The sequence below is a fragment of the Lutjanus erythropterus genome, chromosome 7 (assembly GCF_056507025.1).
Source record: "Lutjanus erythropterus isolate fLutEry1 chromosome 7, fLutEry1.hap2, whole genome shotgun sequence".
Classification (NCBI taxonomy): domain Eukaryota; kingdom Metazoa; phylum Chordata; class Actinopteri; order Lutjaniformes; family Lutjanidae; genus Lutjanus; species Lutjanus erythropterus.
Window position 1 is genome coordinate 20,741,153 of NC_139323.1, and position 22,292 is coordinate 20,763,444.

General features: G+C 38.0%; 2 protein-coding genes across 4 annotated transcripts in view; one reads left to right on the top strand and one right to left on the bottom strand.

Moving 5' to 3' along the window:
- Nucleotides 1-7,907, top strand: part of LOC146323968 (3',5'-cyclic-AMP phosphodiesterase 4C-like) — a 123,977-nt gene extending 116,070 nt beyond the window's left edge. For all 3 annotated transcript variants that reach the window (XM_084723145.1, XM_084723147.1, XM_084723146.1), the window contains 8 exons: nucleotides 2,197-2,369; nucleotides 2,457-2,555; nucleotides 2,738-2,902; nucleotides 3,150-3,249; nucleotides 4,033-4,187; nucleotides 4,398-4,520; nucleotides 4,890-5,072; nucleotides 6,587-7,907. In XM_084723145.1, coding sequence (XP_084579271.1) covers nucleotides 2,197-2,369; nucleotides 2,457-2,555; nucleotides 2,738-2,902; nucleotides 3,150-3,249; nucleotides 4,033-4,187; nucleotides 4,398-4,520; nucleotides 4,890-5,072; nucleotides 6,587-7,150 — 1,562 coding nt within the window. In that variant the 3' untranslated portion in view covers nucleotides 7,151-7,907. The remainder of the gene's footprint in view (nucleotides 1-2,196; nucleotides 2,370-2,456; nucleotides 2,556-2,737; nucleotides 2,903-3,149; nucleotides 3,250-4,032; nucleotides 4,188-4,397; nucleotides 4,521-4,889; nucleotides 5,073-6,586) is intronic.
- A 2,917-nt stretch (nucleotides 7,908-10,824) lies between these two features.
- On the bottom strand, nucleotides 10,825-18,344 carry LOC146323969 (gamma-interferon-inducible lysosomal thiol reductase-like). Its single transcript, XM_084723148.1, has 7 exons — nucleotides 18,067-18,344; nucleotides 15,408-15,596; nucleotides 15,217-15,288; nucleotides 15,027-15,116; nucleotides 14,457-14,609; nucleotides 13,112-13,180; nucleotides 10,825-12,823 (listed from the first exon to the last, which is right to left on the bottom strand). Exons 1-7 carry the CDS (start codon nucleotides 18,205-18,207, stop codon nucleotides 12,764-12,766), a joined length of 774 nt encoding a protein of 257 aa, XP_084579274.1. The 5' UTR covers nucleotides 18,208-18,344; the 3' UTR covers nucleotides 10,825-12,763.
- Nucleotides 18,345-22,292: the final 3,948 nt, after the last annotated feature.

Here is a 22,292-nt window from a genome sequence, read left to right on the forward strand (position 1 = left end):
ATTTTACTTGATTGACCAAATTCTTTTCGGCCAATTAATTAATCATCAATTAATCATTATCATTCCATGTATTAACTGTACACAGTGCTACTTAAATATAAATCTAGAATTCTAATTTTGTGTGGCAAGTAGATTTTAAATACTTTATAAACGACCTGAGAAATAGACATTCTCTCATATTTAATGTTTTTTTTTAAATGTTTTTTTTTATAGTGATTGTGATCTACAGGAGTGATGCAAAGTCTAATCGTTCACAAGGTCATTATCATGGACTGACTGTGTTACGCTGAAATTAAACACAAACGCACACTTACCCACATCGTTGTTGTTGATTGTTGTGTTGATTCACTGAAAATGACTCATTTAATGACGTGTATTTGTGTAATATATAGGTGAATTTATGTTTTGTAGAGGAGATGTATGTGACACCATAAAAGCATACAACAAGGGCACTGAGGAAAACCTGGAGGAGCGGCTTGTCACTAAAACGAGAATAGCCAGCTGATCAACCATACCTGAGTCTGGCCCAAAGTTGTTGTAAACTAAACCTCTCAATCTGCAAACAAGACACAGGAACTTGGTTCGGGTCTTGTTGGGTTGTAGTTTTACTTCCAGACAAATAGCTTGGATACACATTGTGCTACAACATTCATGACTATAACGTCACACACACTCTCTCTTGTCCATACACTCGCTAACACACACAACCTATGCACTTGGTTATTTCTTATTCTGCAGTATGGTCCTAAATCCAAAATACTCTCAAACAGGGGTAGAAGCATTTCTCTTCTTTTTTACTAGTTGGTGCTGAATCTCCCAAACGCATGTTTTGGCGCATGTTTCTCAGCTCTGCTGGGCTGCAGGACAGAGACTGACCCCAGGTGGCATATGCTGTGCACAACAATACAGCATCTCTGTATTAGTTTAATAAAAAGAGGAACATCTGTAAAATCATAAGGTCAGGATTTCTTAATACCTTTATACCGCCCAAGCCCAGTAGTGGTCATAGTAATAGTTATAGTTAATAGTTAAGTAGTCAATAGAAGTTAGAAGAATTGCAGTAGAGGTAGAAGCTGTGGCTAGAATAAGTACTAATAGTAAGAACAGTAATTGTACTGGTAATAGTGGGATTAAACACATTTTTGAGCATATCAAGCTTTGGTATCATGATATATTTCCAAGTGAAACAATACAGGCAGGCGTGACATAACATTGGGAGAAGTTTGATTTAAACATTGAAAAGTGGATGTGTCATAATTCAACATACCATGCTGTTGCTAGCTAACTTACTAAAGAGTTAAAGTTGAAGATTGTTTGATGGGTGCATGGAATCCTACTGGCTAGTTCCAGGCTACATAAACACATGTCATATTTTGTTTTGCAGAAAGAAAAACTGATTTGAATTTGGCATAAGAATACAAAGAGAATTTTTTTTTTTCATATATTGTGAAATAGGTGCATAATATGATGGGGGCTTGATCTAAAAGGGTTCGAAAGGAATTTTTCATTTCATCATGACTTAGTTTTTTTTTTTTAAAAAAAAGCAAATACAGTATATACAAATCAGGCACCATGAAGTTTGCCACTGATATGTAAAGAATTAATCTACCATTTGTTTTCAGTTGTTTCCAAACAAACCACCTTACGCATACAGAAGATGTCCATTCATGAGTCAAGACAGGTCCTCTTCAAAGACAATTACAGTTTAAGTTTTCACTGAAAGGAACCTCAGCCTTTAAAATCTTTGTCCACTGAAGCTGGAGAACATTGAGGGGAGGTACCGTTTCAGTCAGTTACTTTGAAGAGAAGAAAAGAGGAGAAAAAAAGAGACACTATAAATGTGTCTAATAACTAAAATAGACATCATATGATTTATGTTAGCTCGGGTAGTGTTAGCACATGGAATATACTGTGCTAATAAAAGGTTTATGTGGATATAAGCAGAGTCAGGTCGTATTTTCACAATGTGTGTGCATTAGCATGCCTCCTATATAAAGTTAACCTGTCAGTCAATTTAAGTTCAATTTAAGTTTGGTTATATATTTTGAAAATACCAACAGCTGTTTAAAAACTCTGGCACTGTCACACTGAGTGCAGCAACACTGGAGTAAGTTAAGTCTAAATGTATGAAATCACTTGAAGACATGTACTATGTGTTTAACAGTATGCCTCCATGTGGATTTGTACATGTTGCAGAGAAACAACATGACGTGGAGATCCTGTCTCCACCTCCTAAGGAGAAGGAGAAGAAGAAGAGGCCAATGTCACAGATCAGCGGTGTAAAAAAGCCTACACAGAGTCCTAGCTTAGCACCGGCCTGCATTCCTCGCTTCGGAGTCAGCACACCACAAGAGAGTATGCTGGCCAAGGTGGGTCCACACACACTCATACATAAACAGAAATACATACACACCCCACACATTGTGTCTCATAGATGTCCTGTTTTACTTCTCCAGGAGATCGAGGACATTAATCGATGGGGTCTGGATATATTCAAGATAGCAGAATTTTCTGGAAACCGCCCTCTGACGGTGATTATGTACTCCGTCTTTCAGGTAGGTGGATCCCTCAGCCAAAAATCTTCTCTACTCACAACAAAAGTTTCTCACATCAGATCAATAAAGCTTAATTTTAAAGGTGCTAGATGCATCGTAAAATCCATAAACTGTAAACTATAAACCTGCAATTAGTGGCTGATGTGACTTTGATTCTGTCCTCTTCCTCCTCATCCTGCCAGGAGCGTGACCTTCTGAAAACCTTTAAGATCCCAAATGACACCTTTGTCACCTTCATGATGACCTTGGAGGACCACTACCATGCAGACGTAGCTTATCACAACAACATTCATGCAGCTGATGTGGTGCAGTCCACCCACGTTCTCTTGTCCACCCCTGCTTTAGAGGTGAGCTGATGAAGCTGTTATTGTTGCAGCTTCTGATCACTTTGCAAGTCATTACTTTTACAGACTTTGGGATGCAGGTGGTAATCATAAAAAGCTTTCGGATTTGTGCTCTTCGGCTGATCACAGATTTCCCAGTGGTCAGAGCACTTTCTAGAGTTACTTATTGTTCAACATAAGTCATAGTTTACAACATAATATGAATGTATTGATTTGAACTAATGTAATTTCTGTTCTTTGTTCATCCTAGGCGGTGTTCACAGACCTGGAGATCATGGCTGCTCTGTTTGCTAGTGCCATCCATGATGTTGACCACCCAGGAGTCACCAACCAGTTCTTAATAAACACCAGTAGGTTCCTGTCTGTCTCTGTGTGCAACAGGTTTCACAATGAAAACATCAACAGAGGAATTTAAAATTTATCTTAAGAAGAATGCAGATTTATTCCCCCTCTTTCTTAAAATTACATTTTTGAAAAGCATATTACCTCAGTACGTTTTTAGGATCTATAAGTTGAATCATTTTAAAGACTTAACCTTTAGAAGTACATTAAATCACTGTAACAGTTTGAAACACATTTAAACTATGGAGTCAGATTGGTCTCAGTATTAATGGATGCACACAGAAGGATTCACAAATGTATATTGGAATTTATATATGAATGAATATCTGCACAAAAAGACTCCTATACCATGGCTCAGTTCACAAATACCAGGGCATTATTTGCCTATCTATAGGATTTGTTGTTTGTATATACACTGGTTATTATTTTTGTGTGCACTGGAACTTTTTTGTGGATAAATCCAGAAATACATTTGTGAATCCTTTTGTGTGCATTTGGCAATGCTGAGATTGATCTGACTCATTAAGCTGTAGAACAGTTTAGTGACAGAAAACATTCAGTATTTTTTTTCATTAAGAACATTTTGACTCGTCCTGTACCTCAGGAATCAAGTGATTGTCTCACATATTGGTAATGCGTGTGGGTCTCTTTTTACTTAAACTGCACCAGAGCTGGGTCTGGGTCATTTTGACAGTATGGCACACAAGTAGCAGCACTCATTCAGGATTTTAAATAAACTAGAATTTTGTTTTAAGTGTCCTGTTTTCACAATTTCATCCACATCTGTGCAGGTTCAGAGCTGGCACTAATGTACAACGATGCCTCGGTGCTGGAGAATCATCACCTTGCTGTGGGCTTCAAACTGCTCCAAGAAGAAAACTGTGATATCTTCCAAAACCTCAGCAAGAAACAGAGAGATTCCCTCCGAAAGATGGTGATTGATATGGTGAGACTTCCTTCATCCTTCACAGCGCTCCAACAACTGATAAAAGCCCACAGAATGAGAGGCTGACAGTCATCTTTAGAAAGATAGGATGTCACTGTACACAACATTTACTATGCAGATCACCTGGGAAGTACGAACCTGCATCATTTGATTGAAACACATTGACTGAAGATATGTTGAATCAGTTTGTGTGGTTCTCATCTTCATCAGGTGCTCGCCACAGATATGTCCAAACACATGAACTTCTTGGCTGACATGAAGACAATGGTGGAGACCAAGAAAGTGACCAGTCTGGGAGTTCTGCTGCTAGACAACTACTCTGACCGCATCCAGGTGAGAACAGCCAAAGTTGATACTGAAAGGCAGACTCTGAAGAAAAGTACAGAAGTGACTGGCATCAGGTTTGTCTGAAAGTAAGCAGACACTGGAAGCAGCATGTTTCTGGGAACTTAATGTGAAAGTGCTGCTACCTTCTGGACATATAGTGGTCACTGCACCTGCCTGGAGCTGAACAATTCTGCAGCGTGTGTTGTTGTGGTATTTGCAGGATCAGGACAGTCAAAAAATATCTATATATAATATTAAATAAAATAACTCAAGTTATTACTTCTGCTTTTTCTGAGTAATTGTTGGCGAGGACAACATCTGAAAAAGGAAACCAACATGAAGTGTTAAGTGTCTGACTGAGCGTGTCTCCTCCAGGTTCTGCAGAACATGGTCCACTGTGCCGACCTGAGCAACCCAACCAAACCACTGGAACTGTACCGGAAGTGGACGGACCGCATCATGGTGGAGTTCTTCACCCAGGGGGACAGAGAGCGGGACAAGGGCATGGAGATCAGTCCCATGTGTGATAAACACAACGCCTCTATAGAGAAGACTCAGGTAACACCTACTGACACTCAGAGATGTAGGGGGAAAAGACAGATATAATAGAGGTGGTTGAAACAGAGAAAACATAAATGTTATAAAGGAATTTAAGAGTATTTTCAAAGAGCATGAAAGAAACAGACAAAACTTAACACTGAACATAGTTAAGACACAAACAGTATTTTAGTCTTGGCGATGAAACCTAAGTAATATATTTCCAACATTGAATACCCAAAACGTAAAAAAGGCAGAACACACAGATCTTCAGTTGAGACATCTGGCAACATCAACATGTTAGTCAACTTTTTCCTGAAGATCTGTGTGTGTGTTCTACCTTTTTACCTTCGGAAATTCAATCCTGGACACAAATTAATAATTATAAATCAGTAAAACACTTTCATAGGGGCTCAAAATCTCATTTCAAACAAACAGAATTTGTTTTAAAATATTCTCTGCATCACTCTCAACAAGAGACAAACCATTGACATCATAATGTAGGAGTTTTTGTCTGCACGAAACAAGGCTGCATTATCAATGTTTTATATCACTAATGTTTTCTGGTGTGATGATGGCGTCTTGCACCATTATGGTATGAAAAATGGCAATATATTTATTTTTACTCCTTCGCCTGTTGTTGTGGTTTCATGGTACCATACCTATGTCAGTGGCAAACTCTGCAGATACGTTAACACAAAAATCCAACCTCTGTCACTTCTTATTTTGTAAATATATTTTATTCATTTTTTAAATTTTTTATCTCACAAAAGTAGAAGATATAAAACATGCATATTTGACTTAAGTTCACCTACTCATCTCCAAATACAAAGAAGCACTGCTCCATCAAGTATGATGCCAAATTGTAATCCACACACCCAACCCTACCACCTGCTCTTAGGATTACAGGTTACAGAGTACCTTTGACGGCAGGTAAAATATGATAAGATAATCAAATAGAGCAACTCTGCAATTGATAGACTGCAAAAAAATATACAGAGAAAGGAAATCAATAAATAAAAATCTGATGCATTGTAGGTACTCTTGTACGTAGACACCTACATCCTATCAGACTCGAACTTTGCTTTATGGCACTTAATGTTGTACATCACTTTGGATAAATTGTCTGCGAAAAGAAATTTCCATCACCTTATTCCTTATCAAGGGGTTCCTGTAGAGAGTCATAAAAATGCAGAGAGGGCTTCCATATCACATTTTAGAGGACCCTTAGATTTTTTTGTTTTTTTTCCCTTTTTTTTAGTTTTAGGAAATGCATACTAACTTTGGCCCCAATGAGAAGGACAGATGAGCATGTTGCTTCTATTTTAAAAGGATGAAACGTCTGGCAAGTAGTGCAGTGAATCACATAGGCTTTATTTGGCAAGGGGACAGGATTCTTTAAATGTTAAGCCAAAAAGGCCACTGACTGGGTCAGGATAAAAATGTCTGTCAAACATCTCAATACAGGCACAATTTATGTTCCAGGTTACATAAGGTTCCAGGTTTTTTTTTATTAATACCATTTTTGTGACTAGGTGGGATTCATTGACTACATTGTCCACCCTTTGTGGGAGACGTGGGCAGACTTGGTGCACCCTGATGCCCAGGACATCCTGGACACGCTGGAGGACAACAGGGAGTGGTATCAGAGCATGATCCCCCGCAGCCCATCGCCCTCCAGCCCTGGGGAGCGCCATGCTGAGGCGGGACCAGGAGGAGAAGCTGTGGGAGCAGCAGGAGCCGTCCCTTCAGGAGGAGGAGGAGGCGGGGGAGGGGACAAGTTTCAGTTTGAACTCACTCTGGAGGAAGAGGAGGAGGATGATGTGGAAGTGGAGTCTGACCTGGAGAGCCCCCTGGATGAGGAGTCCCAGTCGGGTGGGGAGCGACACCAGGACTCCTCCTCCCCCTCTTTGTCCCCAGACCCCCGCAGCAGGTACCGTCCCCCCTCACCTCACCCATCTCGGACCCTGAATCTGGCTACCATGTCGGTGCGAAGCCCCCACAGGACACTGGCCTCCCTGGGACGGGAGGGCACCGACAGGGACAGAGACCTAACCCAGGAGGGCGACAGCGTGGCATGCTTGCGTCTGGGCACGTAACAACCAGCACAACCTGCCCCGTCTGAGAGACATGAGTACTGGGCGTAGTGAGACGGAGGCAGGGCAGGCCTTCACCAGTAAAGTCTGTAAGATCACTATAGTCCCTTTACACTGGAGACAGCCTCTCTGGAGGACAGAGGGACGTCCCTCCCTCTGTTTTATTTTCTTTTCTAACAAGAAGAATCATCTTAGCCTCTTTGGGTGCCTGATTGGCCTCCGTGTCCTGTCCTGCTTTGTTGTAGCTTCAGTTCGGATGTCCCAGAAAAGACTGCTTCATTTTAACTGGGAAGAACAGCGGAACCGAGGCTTGATACTCTTAACAAGAACAAAAGGTAAAGGAAATGTCTTCCTCCAAAATAACCGTGTGACATTCAGATGGGAGCAGCGAATGAGGATCGCTGTGGTTCGACAGGGTCGTGGAGATTATTTTGCACCATAGTTTTAATTTAGGATATGAAATTATTACTGAGTCTGGTTGGAATAAGTGAGTCTGATTTCTTTGTTTAACAATGATGTGAGAGATGAATCATTTTACCAAATACAGGATGTAAATGAGCAGCAAGAGAATGGATGGACCTAAACCTCAGGGTATGAAGAGAAACATAAATCTAATGTAGCACGGATGTAGTGGGTACCCCTGACCTGACCCCCAACCCCAAACTGTCTTTCCTCTTTGATTTACCTCCAAACCAGAGACAACTGAGACTTTGTTTGACCTGTGTGTCTCTACATTTCATTAAAACCCTTTAATAGAAAATTTGGCAACTGAAGCAATCAAATAATATATATTTAAACCAGCTTGTAGCAGCGCAGAGATTGAACACTGAAGAAAACCTGTTGAAAATACAAAAGACACCACCTGTATAATTAGTTTATTTTTTTACCTGAGATGATTTGAAACGGTGTCACTGTTTTTGGGTTTTGATTTGTTGTCGTACATTTGCTGGTCTCGTCTGTGTTTATGTGCTTGAAAAGCATTTTTTATCAGGGTGCCTCCGGTCCGCAGTAGCACTTTACCGTCTCTGCCCTTCAGCTCTTCTATTCAGTCACACAAAGGGCTTCACCCACTGTAGGCCTACTGATCACACAAACACAGTGCAGGACGTCTGACTCAAGGTACCAAGAAGCCGGGCAGGAAACTAATTGATTGGTTGATTCAGAACTTCACAAACTAACTTCACCTAAACAATTTCATAACCGTCCGGTGGTCAGATAATATTGGAATTACAAAACTCCTCCCATTTTTCTTAGATACAGATTCACTAAGATTGTAGTATCTGCACCTCAGTTTATTGAGGTACAAGCTCCAAGCTTTTGTTAAGTGAAAGAAATTATCAGTGGAACAAAAAAGATCTGGAGAGAACTCTGTGCAAACTTCATTATAAGATACATGTGCAATAAACTGTCAGCTTAAAAGTAAAACCACCTGGGCTGCACTTTCCACTTTAAACCTGCAGTGCAAGACTTACGCATATAAATTAATGTCCATTACATTCAAAACAAGTTCACACAATGCTCATTAAGCCTAGACCTAGACCTAGCATTTTAGTACTCGAGATCAGTCTTGGTTGCGTCTCGTCTCAGAATCGACTTTTAAGAAGTTGTATGTGCACTGTCTGATTTATTTATTTCACCCCTCACCCAAAGAGATTCAGCAAATATTAGTTATACATATTACACAACTATTTTGATACTGTATGTTTCAGAGTGCTAGTTTCAGTTGTTTTCCAGCTATTTGCCAGTTAGGTGCTCAAGCTTGCTGATTTAGTAAAGATATTGAGGGATTTGGCGTATCTGGTTAGCTGGTCCTGGTCTTGACTTTGGCTCGTCCTGCGTTGGTCTTTGTCTTGACTCAATCTCGAAACACTCTAGTCTTGGTCATGATTTAGTCTCAGTTTAGGTGGTCTTAACTACAATTCTAATCTCACTGTATTTTGCTGTATAACAGAGATATTAAACATGTTGCCTGTGGTGACATTCCCATGCTGGCAAACTAGTAGTGATCCATTTAAATCATCTAGCAATGATTGGTTTGCCAGAGCTGAGGTGGGAGCAACCATAGTGACAGAGTAAGAAGAAAAGTTTGTGATGCTTCAGATAATAAAACAGAAATTCAGAGAAAGGACCACAGTCAAAAAATTTAAGTGAACAACAGCAACACATGTATACATGCGTCATACACATGCACCAACAGTGTTCATGTAATTACTTTTACTGCCAGAAGGAGGAGACAAAGTAAGACACTGCAGGTTTAAGGCAAATAAAAAACTGCAAAGTTCCCTGAATGTTGACTACATTTAATTTATTCATGCCCAGCGACTGACAGCAGCACAGAGGATTTAAGCGACACTTTTAAACAGATGTTGAAGCAGCTCATTGTAAATGGCTTGTAATTTCAAACCTGTTTGTTCATTTTCTGCTTCTACTAGAACAGTTTCAATTTGTGTTATTTAAAATATATAATTATATCTTTTTTTTTGCCCTGAATCAGTTAAGATCTTATAATTCCAAATAAGTCTCCACCCATGGAGTTGTTTCCTGCCGACAGGTTGTTTAATAGAGGTCAGAAGGAGCACAGTTTCAAATGACTCTCCTTTAGTTCAGACTAAACAGAATGTGTTCCATCAGGTGTTCAGTCTTATTTGGTAGATAAATAGTGCTCAACTGGGATAACTGTGTGCCATAAGTGTTGAAAACACACAAACACCTGCCAGCCTACGATGCTGTACATTTTTACACTAGAGATTTTAACCTGATGATTGTATCGAAGTCATTGACTTTATAGTGTTAGTTTTTATGAATGATACTTGTTAGCAGTATTTAAAGCAGACAATTTAATAGATTTTGTGCAACTTATGATCAGTCTGTTCAGCCCTTTCCTAATCAGATAGCTGACACTTGAGAATGTGTGTAGTTTCAGGAGTTCAGGACTCTTTCTGTACCACGTTCAGTCTAGAGCCGTGTTTGTCGCTGTCACCGAGGTAGAAAAGACCAGGAAGCAACAAGCACTACACGAGATAATGATGTGCTTCCTGGTCAGGCAGCCGTAGAAAACACTAGTTTAACAGTATTTCATTAACTCAGCTAGTAAGCTTTATTGATCAATCAGCCTTACATGTGATAAGAGTGGTTGGAGCCTATTGTTAAAGGACCACTCTGCTGTTTTTAACATGCCAAGCCTCAGAGCAACATTTGATCTGAAGTTCTGAGAAACTGAAACAATAAGAACATTTTTCAGACAAAGTGCAAAATTAGGTTTTTTGACCACCATATAATGGCTAGTGAATGTTCAAATTTTGCCAGCCATTGATTAGACTACCATTGTTTTTGGCCAGTGAGTACAGCAAATCTATGGGCCACTTACATATTTTATTTGTCTGGTAGCTGGTGTTGTAATGGCATCAAACAATCAGGATACATACAGAAAACTTTGTATTTTTCACGGCAGCAGCAATATTCTGGGTCTGTTCTTATACTCATTCTTGGTGTATTTGTACTCATTTTGACAGAAGAAATATTTGCTGTGAAAACAACCAGATATTAATCTGAGAAATTAAGCTAAATGTAAGAAAAATGTCAAATTTTGTTGATTACACACTATATTTAGCTTCGGGTGCCTAAATCCCTCAAAACTCCATGATAAAAATGCCATGAGAACAAAAATAGCTTCAGTGTTTTTTTCTTCATTTGGATAAAATGTTTATTCCTAGACTTTACCTCTGATGCCATCAACCGGTCAAAGTTTAAACTTGCACACAACAAATGAATTCTTAATATTTCTAACCTTTAAAAACAGCAAAGTTCTCCCTGTGCTATTTTTGTTATACATTAATCACTTTAATATTATATTCAATAATGAAGACTGCAGCCTATCAGCAATTTAAACTTTTATGAGAAGTTGCACTGTGATGCTGTAATTATCCATTAAGCTTCCTCTTCCTTTCCCAGCTTTAAGTTTTGGTACCAAATCTCTCCTTAATATTTCATTATGTGTGCAGTACAACCTTATAGTCCACCCATAATCACAGGAAGTAGAGAACTGACCCAATAATTCAGACTGTTTGTTTTGCTCACAGCTTAAAGTTAATCAGTTTACTGTCATAGAGGAGAGAAGACACTGGAAAATATTCACATTTTAAAAGATGGAATCAGCAAATTTTGACTTTTAAAAACAAAAAAACAATTAATCTATTATCAAAATAGTTGGCAATTCATTTAATAATCCATTAATATATTAATGATTACTTGTTGCAGCTCTAACACTGGTTAAAAAGCACATTTACCCAAGTGGGTTTCAAATCTGACTGGAATTGGGATACAGACTCTTAGCCAGCCAGTTAGAAATCAGGGGCCTCATTTATAAGTTCTTAGATTAATACTTAAGATCATTTCCAAAAATGTGCTTTCGTTCAATTCATAGAAGATAAAAATGATTAAAAAGTCTCTTAATACTCTTGCATAGTTTTTGAGAAGAAAACCTCGTACTCAAGTTTTGTTTGTTTTGTTTTAAACACCAGTGGTTTTACTTGTAGGTGAGTAAAATTTCAGTAAAGTAACAGTACTTCTACTGGAGTAGAGATTTTCAGCTCTCTTTCCACCACTGCTGTTAGCTGTCTGGTAACTCTCCTGCAACAAGGACGTGATGAGTTTTTACATTTCCAGTTAGTATGAAATACACTGGAGCCCTGTGTAATTTGCACAAACAGTCACAGCCACCATGAACAAATTCATCAAGTACAAATTAATTTCTTTAAACTCTCATAAAATGACTCAATTTTGAAGCATGAAGACGCGTCACTTTCCTTGTTCAACATGGCATTTTCATTGTGTGGGATTACTGTGGACTGTGAACAGTCAGTTCCAGATGCACCAACAGTTTTGAATGTATGGTTTGTAGTTCAGTGATGTGAGGCGTCTCATCGGCATGTTAAACTCAGAGCTGTGGCTCTTTACATGAAGACATCAGTGCCATACAGTGTTAAATGTGTTGACGAGCAGCAGAGTCTCTGCTCTCGCTCCGTTATTGTGTCACGCCGATAACTGCCACCATTAATGTTCATGCTGTCTTGTTTTCTCAGCCTCTGTGTTGTGCAAACTTCTATAAAGATATTTATTCTTCAAACGTGTCTGTCGAGAGAAAGTACTGTAACATAGGACATTTGATTTTATGTTCTGGAGCCTAAAAATCAAATATACTTTACAAGTATGTACGTATACATCTGTCACTCCAATGTTTTTGTCAAAGAAAATAACTATATTTTTGTTTGTCATTTTAAGCCAAAAGAGTCTCGGGAGTTCAGGGTGTTTTAAGTGGAAATGCCAATAAATTATATGGAAATTTATCAGACTGGCTGTGTTTATTATTTCTTTGTTCATTAGAAATAAAGTCAACTCAATAAAACAGGTTTTTAAATGGAAATAATGTCACTCAAGAGCTTTTTCTAAGAAGACAGATTTATTCCAGATATTTTATATATGTTATCAACTACATAATTCAAACTAAACATATTAGTATGATTTTCATGGTGTTATTTGATACATGACTGTATGTATGTTGTGATTAGTTATTTTCCTGCTGGTGGCAAACAGTTTATAAAGTTGTTTTTGTTGTGTTCAGCAGAAGCCTCTGTTCAGTCTGACCGGAGCTCCACTGCAGGCTGGAGGCTTCACCCCCTGAAGACACAACACACAGAGTTACAGTCACATCATATTCTTGTCAAATATAAACAAAATCACTTCATTCACAGATGAAGATGATAATTCTGACTGAGACAAGACTCACTTCTGCATTTCAGAAGTAATGGGCTAATACATAGAATAAACATTTATCTTTTTTTTTTTTTTTTAACTAATTCTTGTGCAAATCTTTTCTCACTCAGGCTTCCTCTTTTAATTATTACCTTCAAAGTTCTTCACATATATTTCTATCAGTATCAATGCTTCAAATATCCCGAAACAAACCTTGTAGAGTTGACAAACCAATTGAAAAAGAGAAGACATCGCCATGTCTTCATTCTCTTCTGTGTATTCCTGAAATACAAACAAGGTTTGTGATCTTACATCAGTTTGAGCATTTAGTCAACATTATGTCAGAGCTTCATCTTCTGCAATAGAAAGTCAAATAATGACTTTAAAAGCCATCAGGTTCATCATAAAAATGTAGTTTGGGATTAAATTGTAGATTATATTTTGACCAACTTCGCCACTTTTAATCTGTACCCTTGAGACTGTTTTTCATATCAATATCATCTCACCCAAATTCCAGTGAAACTGGGTCCAGAGAAATATTTGTACAGTTAAAACTTCTATCTGCAGATGAAACTTTACAAATGCTCGAACACCTCAAGCTTTTACACAGTTTGTGCAACAATATTGTTTTTAAAAAACTCAGTGGCATTGCCTAAAGTTTTGTCCAAGATTTCAACAATGTCTCCCATTGCAATAAAATGACAGCTGGAATCTGATGGAGTTCAGTCTGACAGTGGTGGAATGTAACAAAGTACATTTACTGTTAACTACTGCACTTTAATACAAATTTAAAGTACTTGCCCTTTGCTTGAATATTTTCCTCATGTCACTTTGTACTTCTGCTCCACTAGAAGTCAGATGGAAACCAACTTTTTACTTCACTACATTTGTCTGGCAGTTTTAGTTACTTTACAAATCAAGATTTTTGCACACAAATTATATGAAAATGTAGAAGCACAGCAGAAACAATAAAAGTAATTGGCAACTCTTTTGATAATCATTTAGTAATTTTCATGCAAAAACAATTATAGTTCCAGCTTGTCAAATTTGCTTTTCCTTTTAATTATTTCAAATTATTTTTAATCATTAATTTTGAGGTTATTTTGACAAAACAAGTATTGTGAGCGTCTCGTTTTGGGTAATTGTGCATTTCTCACCATTTTTTTTTTACAAAACAAACAATTGATTAATGGAGAAAATTATCAGCAGATTAATCCATAATGAAAGTCCTTTACAAAATAGTTAGTAGATACTTCAACCGACTACAACAGTAAAAATCCTGCTTTTATTACTAGTCTTAATGTTGTAACATAATGTACATTTTCAATGCAGGAGTTTTACTTCTAATAGTATTTTTACAGTGCGGTATTAGTACTTCTACTCAAGTAAAGGATCCGATTACTTCCACCTCCACCACTGCAAGGGTTTTGAACTTTACAAATTAATTCAAAGTTGTAATTCTGCCTTTTTATCCAAGAAAAGCAGATAGCAGAGTGCTTTATTACTTCTTTGCAACACTGTCTATCAAAATTAGTCCAGAGAGGTGTCAGTATTTTACCCCGTTGAAGGTGACCCAGGGGACGTGTGTGTGGGCGGGTTTCAGAGCTCTGGTCATGGCGGCGTTGGCGTGCATCAGCCGTTTTCCCAGACCTCCCTTCACACAGGAGTCAACAGTGGCCCAGGAGACAGAGGGAGCGTACAGCTGGAGACACTGAGACAACAGGACAGAGCATCAGCAACAACACACATATATCTGGTTTATTACAGGAGGAGTCTACAGGGATATTTTTTATTTTTTAAATCAGTTTAAGTCTTTAATTTTACAGTTTTACAAAACAGAAAACTGTGGGACATCTCTGGTATGTTTGCCTTATTTCACTGTATTGATGTTGTAGAATTTATTTATTTTATTTATTTATTTATCTTATTATCATCAGTATTATTTGATTTGATCCCTTTTAACAATTTTATGTTTTTATTCTGTTTTGCTTTTAAAACTATTTTTGCTTCTGTTTTATTGAAGTGTCCTTGTCATTTTATTCTTTGTTTTGTCTTTTTGCTCAATTTTATCTATAACTGGTGCCATAAGGAGCTACACAAATAAACTCTGATTTTTGTTTTCACTCACAGGTTGCGCAGCATTGAGAACATCTGCAGCCGACTCCATGCAGTAGATGATGTGAAATGCCGAGTGTCCCGTTAAATGGATAACACAGGCCTGAGGAAGAGCGTCAATCCATCTAAAATCATTATGTTTTTGTATAAAAGTGTAAAAATGTGACAGATCTGCCGTTCGACAGGTGATGAAACATGCAAACCTCGATCATGTTTCCTCTGCACTCAGGCTCTCCATGCTGACAGGTGAACGGAGAGTTTCCTGATGGAACCTCCTACAAAAGAAGAACGAGTGTCATTTGTTAAAGTAGTTCAATATTCCTCTCTAAATTTTTAAAAAACAGATATGAAATCTTCTGCCCACTGTCAGAGACTCTCATGAGGACCGGTGTACCTTAGCGTTCCCGTAGGGGACCAGAGTGACGGTCATGATGTCCTGCAGCATGGTCCAGGTGGGGAAGAGCTGCTGGCTGATGAAGACTCTGCAGGCTGGACACAGACTCTCGTAGTACAAAGTGACAGACACTGGAGGCACAGACTGGTTCGCTCTGATAACAGTCAACTCCATACACTGCTTCTGCACCTACATGAGAAACAAAAACATAAAACAAGACAAAAACATTTGTCTAAATATGTTCAAATACAAGCTTATTAAAAGAGATACAGGTTGTTGTCATGGCAAGAAAAGATTAGAGCTGCAACTAATGATTATTTTCATTACTGATGTCAGTTATTTTTTCGATTATTTCATAAAATGTCAGAAAATGTTAATCAAAGCTCTAAGTGACATCATCAAATGTCTTCTTTTGTCCACAAACCAAAGACATTCAGTTTACTGTCAGAGAGGAGAAAAGAAATCAGAAAATATTCACATCTAAGAAGCTGAAATCAGAGAATTTGAACTTTTTTCCTTAAAAAATTACTCGCACTGATTATTACAACAGTTGGCAATTAATTTAAAAATCTAGATATTAATTCTGTATAATATGTAGCAAAAAGCTTCTTCTTGAGCTTTTAAATCTTGGTGTTTTCTAGTTTGATGGATATAATATACTAATGTAATTTATTTGTCACGATAATTAAATTATCAACTCATTGTACAATATATGGACTTGACTTCAACGTTGCCTGTTGTGTTTACATGTGTATTTGTTTACATGAGAGTGTCAGCAACATTTTTCCCTTTTATTATAAGACTTGGGCACAGTGCAGAAAAACTACGCTGGGACGTGTTTTGCAGTCATTTCTGGTCACACTAACCTCAGACTCTCTGTGCCAAATGTCTGATGCTTATTTCAAGGGCAGTTTTTGTTACACAGCCTGAGACTCCTTTTTATTTATTGTTTTGCTTGTGTTGTTTTATTTATTTGGGATGTTTTTATACTGTATTTATTGTCTTTTTGAACACATTTAACATATTACAGTACATACTAATATCTACAGCCATACACACTCGCATCACTAAAGGCACCAATGCACAATTTATCCTCTATATAGAGTGTGTTTACATACACACTAGTGGTTATGGTTATGTTTTGTGCATGTGAACAGCTCGTCCCAGTTACTGCTCCGATAGAAACCAGGATACTGTATGTAAACACCTCATCTCATAGACTGTTTATATGCACATGATATTCTGGATTTTGATGGTTTTATTCTGAAAAAAAAACAATATTCCTACTAAGCTGTTTAGATGGCTAATGAAAAAGAACATTCCTCTAATATTCATGTTTACATGCAATCATGCTTACTGTTTATGGACCCTTCTTTGAATCAAAATAAGATTTTTAAAGTTTTCCACTGTTCAAACACAGCCTCCCTCCCTCATTCATTCTTTTTATCACCTCCTTGAAAAGGTCACGATATTTTGCATGTCCAAAAACCTGTAGATATCACATGTTTAAAATGAGGTTTAAAGTAAGTTTGTTTCTCCCTTTGACCAAAAATGTGCAATTTTCTTTTGTGCACACATCTCTATTCCAAACTGTTGGCTCAGTTTGTTTACAGCACAGAGCTGATTGTAAACAGACAATGAGGCACAAACTGTATTAAAAACCCCAACTGAGACGCATATTCTGAATTTGCTGTTTACATGTCCAGCGTATCCCACATATGTTAATCAGAATATGTTGGCTGAGATGGTGAGAAATGTAAACACACCTGCACTCACAGACCTGGATATACAGGGATATAAAAAAACAGGTAATTTATGTTACATACAAACATCATATCCCACATATGACCATAAGACTCAAAACCAGGATATTAATGCACATGGAAACACACAGAATTAAACAGATTTAAGTATAAATTACAATCTTGAGTTGGAGCATTAATTAATCAATGAAAGCATGATTATAACGTCTGCTGTTTGTCTCCCAGCCCTTGCTCCTGTTTAGACTGATGAAGTGTGTGTGTGATTTGACCCAGAGTGGCTCTGCCAGCATCACATGAAAAACCACTGGTCTTCAATTTCTGAAGCATGACTCTCATTTAAACCAGGGAGACTTTGAACTGCACATTTCCTGTTTGGGACAACGATGCTCCATAAGAATATAAATTATACACATTATTTCTATAACATAACAATCAGTGTTTACCTCCTTTTTTGGAGACTTTTACACCTTTCTTTACTCCTCATAGCCACATGAAGAAAAAACTAGTCTAGATATTAACAAGGACATGTGATGACTGTTGTAAAAATGCACTAGAATAAAAATCAAAAAGCCTGTCATTAAGTATGCCACACCGGGCAAAATGGAAATTAAATAAAAACTGAATGCAAATCTTTCGGTATCCGACTGATTTTGCAAGAGAACACAGCTGTGCAGGATACTTTTTTCTACCATATCAGCAAAATTTTAAGCAATACTTAAAAGATCAGTAACATCCCACTGAGAGAATTCACAAATAACTCAAAATATTAAAATCCCTCTGTTTAGTACGTTTTTATTTAACTGTGTGTTCACTGTTTATGTGAGAAATAAGCATTTTCTGATTAACATGATTCCACTGACCTTGTGAATAATTGCTGGTGTGTTTATTCTACTCACCTTGCACTCTATTGCTATCTCCAGGGACCGACACCACTGAGATGGAGGATAATGGCAAGACGGTTTGGGGTGAGACATCGAGACTCCCCGAAGCTCCACACAGAGGACTAACAACACACCGAACAGTCCTGACCGCTTCATGTCTGGTATCTAAAGTCCACAGAGAGTCACCGAGGACAGATGAGTGAATCTGCTCCTCCCCAGCAGCCGCCTGTAATCAGCCCCGTCATCAGCTGATTAACGCCAGGTGTGATTGACTGCTGCTGCCTTCAGGGATCATCGGAAACTTCTTTCGCTCCGTCAGTAGAAAGGAAACAGCAATAACCTCTGGCTGTTCAAAAATCGTTTGAGATTAATTAGAGCAGTTCAGTCGTGGATAATTCATTATTGGTATTAGTGGCGAATATACACGATGACACAAGAAAAACAGATTCATAAATTATATAACAATACGGAAATAAGGTCTCCTCCTGAAATATGTTTAATATGGGTTATTATATTACGGTAACTGGTCTCCCTCTAGTGATCTCACACGGACAGAACAGTGACAAGCATCTACAACAATTTCTCATAAAATAAATAGCCAAAAAAGGACAAATACGCTAAATATTTTTCCATATTTGTGCACAGAATCGAGCAAGGCCTTGTCTGAACTGTAGACACTGAATGCTAATTTAAAAAATGATGTTCTTAATTTTTACGAGTCGGTGATATAATAGATACCCATTTTGCTAAGGAGACTGACACAGACCCGTAAGAAAAAAGACGTCTGTGGACAAAAACGTTGATAAAGACGACCAGTTAAACTGTGAGGATCAGGTCTCGAAGAGAACCCCAGAGTCGCCCAAAGTCTCGCGAGAGTGAGCAATTTAACACAAAACATGAGCTTTCTCTGACATTAACCAGGTGTTTTCTGTCTGCATATTTAGTTTGTAAAATTTGTACCATGAGGAGATAACAAGTACATATCTCGCGAGAGTTTCGCAAATCAAGGATCCCTGCTAAACATGACCGTTGAATTGAGCACAGAAGAGAGGGTGCGCCATCTTGGATTTCGGATCCTTCAGGTGGGTGTGACTGAATTCACCTGCACTCCGGTTCCACAAGTTGTGATTTTCTAACCTTTCAAACGAATGAAATCGGTATGAAATCTCTTGTTTCAGGGAAGTTCGCCTGCTTACCTCATGAGCAACTTTTTAAAAAACGGAAATATAACGGCCGCGTTGCTGAGAAAGCCATCAAAAATCCTGCTTTAGACCTAGCTAGAAATAGGTTACAGAGAAATTAGCTAATGAGCTTCACTGTCAGATGTAACTTAGCTAGCCACTTCCACGGAGCGAAGACTAATGCTGTATTATCTTATCCTGCTGAACTTCCACTTCAGGAACAACAAACTGCAGCAGAACAATGGCCCATGAGCAGTTCGGATACTAGCTGTTCTACAGATCGGTGTCAGCTTTTACAGCCAACGGAACATCTTCCTGTGACTCGGGAACCTCATGCCCCTGGACCAGCTGGTTGTCTACTGATCCACCTGGTGAGTTTCACCTTTGGCACAGTTTACATCGTCAAGGTCTAAGGGAAATTTCTCGAAACTTGAAACTTAAGTAACCTATAATCAAATCTGATTATTGATTGGGAGGGGGGGGGGTTCTCCAGATGAAAGAAAAGTGTGTGTTTGGTACAGACCTTGTAAGTATCACATTATCACGATTTTAATAGTTTTTCTTAAGTGAACATGAAAATTGTGATGAAAAACTGAACACTGAAATACCCAACAAGGATTTTAAGAAATGGGCCTCAGGTTTCCACATACTGAGAAATTGATTAGGTGGGGTTAGGTTAGGAGTCCTACAAAGGGAAGCAGTTATGTGGTGATGTCTGTATTGCCTAAATTCCCTAAAGCAATTTGACTGCAATGCAACTTTTTGTTGCAATGCTTACATTGGGTTTAGCTTTTGTATGACTTACCAAGTCAAGTATGTATTCTGAACTTCACTTTACACTATAAATGTAGCCTTAAATTTTGCTGAGCTACTTTGTCACTCAGCAATTGCCTTACAGTTCAGTTTTACAGACCTGTGAACAATAGTGACACACAGTTATGGTATTTTTGCCTCTAAAAGTAAGATTCATTCTCTGAGCTGCAGGGTGTGTTTGGTGACTGTTCATATTGCAAGGTTTTGTGTTTGGTCAATTAGCAGGTTGCACATTGAAGAGCTCAACTTCTCATACACCTTCATCTCTCATACTCTGTGGTTTATATGGTTATACCTCTTGTATTGAGGTGCTCACTGGTTGGTAGCCTGGAATTGCTGTTTGATAGTGTTGATAAAATACTGTGAGTGAAGCAGCAGCTGTTCAAGGTGCTAAAGTAATGGTGGGTTGCACTCATTTAGGCTTGATCTCACTGTAATTAGATGTGAGTTAGATTATTGTCCCCATGGCTCTCTCTGCAGCAATTTGATATTTAGGCCAATGGTGCGCCTATTATCATTGCATCTAAAACATCTAAAACCGTTGAAGATAACAATGTATTGGTTGATGGGATTATACAGCACTTTTCAAAGTTTTGATTAGGGCTGTGCATCTTCACTGGTCCTATGATTCAATTTGATTATGATTATCCTGTCAATGATTCAATTTGATTCAATTTCATGATGCATCACGATGCATTGCATCCTTAATTTTCTATATTACTGCACATGTCTACTTTTTCATTAATGAATACAAGCAGTCAGATAAATATTAGCTCCCTTTTTGCTTAGAAAGTGCTCCAGAAATCAATAACATAAATGTCTTAACATTAAATTATAGAATAAATAAATAAATGAATAAATTGTGTAGGTCTAGCCTCCCTGTATTTGTGTGAAATTGTTAGATCCTCAAAAACAAAACTAATACTTCTGTAGTCTAGCTGCTAATGAAGCTGCAGCTATTAGCTTAATTGATCATTAATCCATTATTAAATTAATCGCCAACTATTTTAATAATTGATTAATAGTTTTGAGTCATTTTTTAAGCATTAAGTGTCCAATTTTCTCATTTTAGTTTCTCAAATGTAAATATTGTCTGATTTATTGAGTCCTCTTATGACAATAAACTGAATATCTTTGTGTTTTGGACAAAAGACATTTGAGGACGTCAACTTGGGCTTTGGAAAACAATGCTCAACATTTTTCACCAGTTTACAGACCAAACCTGTGATAAAATGAATGAAATGAAACAATGATGTGATGAAAATAATTGTTAGTTGCAGCCTTACCACAGACTAGGGATATACACGATGAAACGTCGCCAACCTCGCTAGTCAACACCAGAAATACTAGTCAGTTTAACTATTTATCAATATTTTATTCCTATACAATGCCAATTAACGGTTGCCTCTAAGGTGTTATGCAGCCGCTGGCCACTAGTCGGGGCTACAGCCACATCAGACAGCAGCCTCTCTTGCCTAGGGATGTTCCTGGCGACTAATTTCCCTGTCGATTAAATGCAAAATTTAATTTAGACTAGTGGACTAATCTGCTCACCTTGCTTTACACCTCATCTCTCTTCGCTATGAACTGCTACACCCAGATTCGCCCATAGAACAAGCTGTAGAGAGTCAGCCTTGTCTCAGTCATCTGAAGTGTGGTCGCATTTTAGACAGAGATGCAACAGTTTGGCTCGCTTTAGCTCCACAAACTGGTCATGACTCATTACAGCAGAACAACTGCTTTACATGAGTGCTGGAAGTGACGCACTGAGTGATCTGTCCTTCTGCAGCAGCATTGGCACATTTACTTTCTGTCAGCACCCAAGTGCGAGGTATGAGGATTATCAACACGTGGAACATGTTTCTGTTAGTAGAAGTGACCATGGCTAGTGATCAAATTAATTTGCATCAAACCCTTTTTTGAATTTGAGGTCCAGTATTTTTCTGATCAGACATTGGACATGGAGTCTATTAATTAGGTTGGAAATTAGACTAACTTTAAAATATGCCAATATTATCATTATTCTAATGTGTTTTATGTGTCTGTTTTTCAGTGTGATTGCAGTTAAACAACGTAGTTGTGTTTTGAGACATATCTGCAAGTACTGGGGCAATAGATTGATTATTTGTGTCATTTTGTTTTACTTTGTGTTTCACAATGTTTCCACTGTTCCTGTTTGAATGGCAAATTAAATGCCACATGTCCTGAGTTCTCTGGTCTCTTAACTGGTCTGTTAGATAAAATCTG

Bases quoted from the DNA above. Each gene is read 5' to 3' on its own strand.
- LOC146323969 (XM_084723148.1), bottom strand. From the start codon at position 18,207: ATGAAGCGGTCAGGACTGTTCGGTGTGTTGTTAGTCCTCTGTGTGGAG. The intron at 14,610-15,026 runs GTGAGTGAAAAC...CTGTTGTCTCAG, and splicing joins TTCTCAATGCTGCGCAACCT to TGTCTCCAGCTGTACGCTCC. The intron at 13,181-14,456 runs GTAAAATACTGA...TTTGTATTTCAG, and splicing joins CCTGGGTCACCTTCAACGGG to GAATACACAGAAGAGAATGA.